The following is a 3,400-nucleotide window of genomic DNA, read 5'->3' on the forward strand; positions in this document are numbered from 1 at the left end:
ATTATAACCCTCAGGCAGTAGAATTCTCCTTTCTGTTTTGCGAAGAAAAGGAGCTGAACACCTTTTGCAGAGAACACCTTTGTATATTTTTAATGCTTACTGGGTTATATCCTATCTTCTTTTGTCTCTCATTCTTTTGCATATTTTGGAGTTTGACAGCTGAACTCCGCCATTTAATTTGCATATGCAACCAAAGTCAGACGCGTGATTTTGAAGGTGTTTTTATTTAATGAATTGTGATGAATTGGTTAATATTAAAGTCGTAAAGCAAGTTATAACAAATCAAGTAAAGTGTAAAGTGAAGGGGAATACAAAAATATATTGGTGAAGTGGCTAATTTAAGCAGAATAGGAGTGATAAATGTACGCTAATTTCCGAATTTTACAAAAAAGGGCATATTTCAAACCAAATTTGTAAATAAATTAGTAACCAAAATTTACAAAAGTGAGTGTTAAGATATTGCGTGGACCCTTGACTACAAGTGTGTGAAATTTTTTTTGGATCGGGCCACCCATTTGGACGGAATAGCCCGAAATAGTTGTGAGCGGTACTAAACCCCACCCGATATATGTATAAATATGTACATATATCAAATTAAAGAGAATTAAATTCTCTATCAAATGACATCAAATTTTCCCAATCCTTGGAGGGGTTCTCGAGAAATATTAATTAAAAAACATGCTTAATTTGAACTTTGACTTTTAATAATTGTTGTAGTTGTTGTTTCCCAAAAAAAATATATATATCGTTACGNTTACAAAAGTGAGTGTTAAGATATTGCGTGGACCCTTGACTACAAGTGTGTGAAATTTTTTTTGGATCGGGCCACCCATTTGGACGGAATAGCCCGAAATAGTTGTGAGCGGTACTAAACCCCACCCGATATATGTATAAATATGTACATATATCAAATTAAAGAGAATTAAATTCTCTATCAAATGACATCAAATTTTCCCAATCCTTGGAGGGGTTCTCGAGAAATATTAATTAAAAAACATGCCTAATTTGAACTTTGACTTTTAATATTTGTTGTAGTTGTTGTTTCCCAAAAAAAATATATATATCGTTACGTTCACCTCAATGATCTCCATCGATCCCAATATGATTTTTTTTAATTTGAGAATTGTAGGTATTCTACATTTATGCCCAAATTTTAGAGTATAAATATTTTTTTATAATTTTACAGACATTTCAAATTTCATTTTATGTTCCCGTTGCCGTTGCCGTTGACTTTGCATCATTATTTTTAAGGTATGTACATAAATATGTAAACTACTTAATTTGTGCATTTTAATTGATTTTCTGGTTATTACAGATTTGCAACAATTAAAATTACCATCGCCACCATCATCTTTAACGCCGTCACCAGCTGATATCGCACTCATCATCAATCAACACCTCCTCCATCACCTTTAATGCCACCACCAACATCGTACCATCACCTTCAACACCCGTACCAGAAGTATCGCCACCATCATCATTCAGCACCGGAACCAGCAAAATCGCACCATCAACATTCCACGCCTCTACCAGCAAAATCACCTTCAACATCGCCACTATTACTTTAAGGCCACCACCAACATCACCTTCATCGCCGGCACCAGCAATGTTATACACATCCACATCAATGGTCCTGTGCAATAATGACACAATTCAAAATTCAAAAAATAAAAACTGGTACTACTGTTAAGTGGTTCTTGTCTGTAATCCTCGTCTAATCCATTTCCAACCTTAACTAAAGTAAGCAGTAAGGATTGCTAAAGCAAGTACTAAATATTAGACACGGATTCGACATGGATTAGATATATGAGCCACTTAACAGTAGTAAGGGTTTTATTTTTTTAATTTTGAATTGTGTCATTATTGCACAGGACCATAGATATCTACAAAGTATGTTATTTGTTTGTACATATGTACTATAAGAGTTTTGTATTAATGAACGTTTTTTAAATAAACAAATGCATTTTTAAAAGTAAAAATTTTGATTTTCTACTTATTTGTTTTTTCCTGTACTGAGGAGTTTATAACGACAAAAATGAGTAGTTTGATTATTAGTGATGAGGAGTTTATAACGACAAAAATGAGTAGTTTGATTATTAGTGCTGAGGAGTTTATAACGACAACAATGAGTAGTTTGTTTATTAGCACTGAGGACTTGCTAATGACAATGAGTACTTTATTCATTAGCACTGATGTGTTTATAAAAACGAAAATAAGCAGTTTGGTAGTTGCTAGAGCAGAGCAGATATATTTTTCATTAATCAAAGTTTCCAATTAGTAAGAAGAGGTAAAATATTACACCGACAAAGGGAAGTGCTCAGTTTTATCCCATGGCCTGAACAAAAGTGAGTATTTTAATAAGCACTTTTGTAATTTGTGATAATGATAAAATGAGCACTTATTTGATGCTCAGCTGTCTTGCAGGGTTATAAGAAAAACATAAATCATATATTTACACGAATAAAATTGATTTTACATATGTATGTATGCACCTTCATCAAACAATTTTGCTTCATTTTGTTGCAGCGCCAAATCGTCTGTTCCAATTGGATCTATTACTTAAGTAAAAACTTCTGTTTTTAAATAATTCACAAGTAATTCGGATTTTTATAAATACCAAAGATATCGTCATCTAAAACTTCGCATACGATGACTTCAAACCGTCGGTCTGATTTTCCGGTAAAATTTCTTTTAAAGCCTGGTCAACAATATCACACTCCAAATGTTGTGTTTTAGCGGAGGGCCACCACCGGTTCCATATAAAGATTGTTTCTTTTGAGCACTGCGCTTCCGCATTTCCCCTTTTAAATTTGCGTATTTGTTCGCAAAGCGCGTGCACTTCTTTTTTGGCCCGGACACATTGCGTTGAAGCTTTCCTCCACTTTCTCCCATTCCTTTTCCTTCTAAGCAGGTTTCACTTTATCTGTCGATTTATTTTCCAAAATGTGGGCATGTTGTCGTATAAGGCACATAAGACTTTCTATTTCTTCAGAAGAAAAATTTTTGGTACGCGAGTTTTCCATTTTAAGTCCACAATCATGATGCAATAATACAAGGTTCGATAAACTGACAGTTGTCTCTCTCGCACCGCTCCCTTAGCAGTGGCACCGTGTTGCTTCTTTGCAAATTTACATGGAAACAGTGCAGATTTCGTGTGAAATAAAAGTATAAGCTTTTGTGCAATATGTTTATTTGTATATGCATATGAAGCATATTTAACTGATAAACATAAACATTGGATGTTTACATCAATCTCATAGTAGTCTTATTTTAATTTTGAGTCATTTTGCAGTTTTTATACGGCTGAATAGCATACAAATTACGTAATTCACGTAGATATGTCAATATTACGTTCAACATTTCGTTTAAAATGGCAGATTTCCTGCAAATACATTAGAAT

The 3,400-nt window shown here is 33.7% G+C and overlaps 1 protein-coding gene and 1 long non-coding RNA gene across 2 annotated transcripts in view; one reads left to right on the top strand and one right to left on the bottom strand.

Annotated features, from left to right (window-relative positions):
* Nucleotides 1–1,927, top strand: part of LOC108367274 (uncharacterized) — a 28,860-nt gene extending 26,933 nt beyond the window's left edge. The window contains exons 2-3 of the mRNA XM_017621864.1: nt 1,187–1,251; nt 1,316–1,927. Coding sequence (XP_017477353.1) covers nt 1,187–1,251; nt 1,316–1,373 — 123 coding nt within the window. The 3' untranslated portion in view covers nt 1,374–1,927. The remainder of the gene's footprint in view (nt 1–1,186; nt 1,252–1,315) is intronic.
* A 495-nt stretch (nt 1,928–2,422) lies between these two features.
* On the bottom strand, nt 2,423–3,078 carry LOC108367276 (uncharacterized). The gene is made up of 2 exons (XR_001848227.1): nt 2,618–3,078; nt 2,423–2,558 (listed from the first exon to the last, which is right to left on the bottom strand). It is a non-coding gene; the product is annotated as an uncharacterized LOC108367276 (long non-coding RNA).
* Nucleotides 3,079–3,400: the final 322 nt, after the last annotated feature.

The sequence above is a fragment of the Rhagoletis zephyria genome, unplaced genomic scaffold (assembly GCF_001687245.7).
Source record: "Rhagoletis zephyria isolate East Lansing unplaced genomic scaffold, Rhagoletis_zephyria_1.1 Rzeph_scaffold_02613, whole genome shotgun sequence".
Classification (NCBI taxonomy): Eukaryota; Metazoa; Arthropoda; class Insecta; order Diptera; family Tephritidae; genus Rhagoletis; species Rhagoletis zephyria.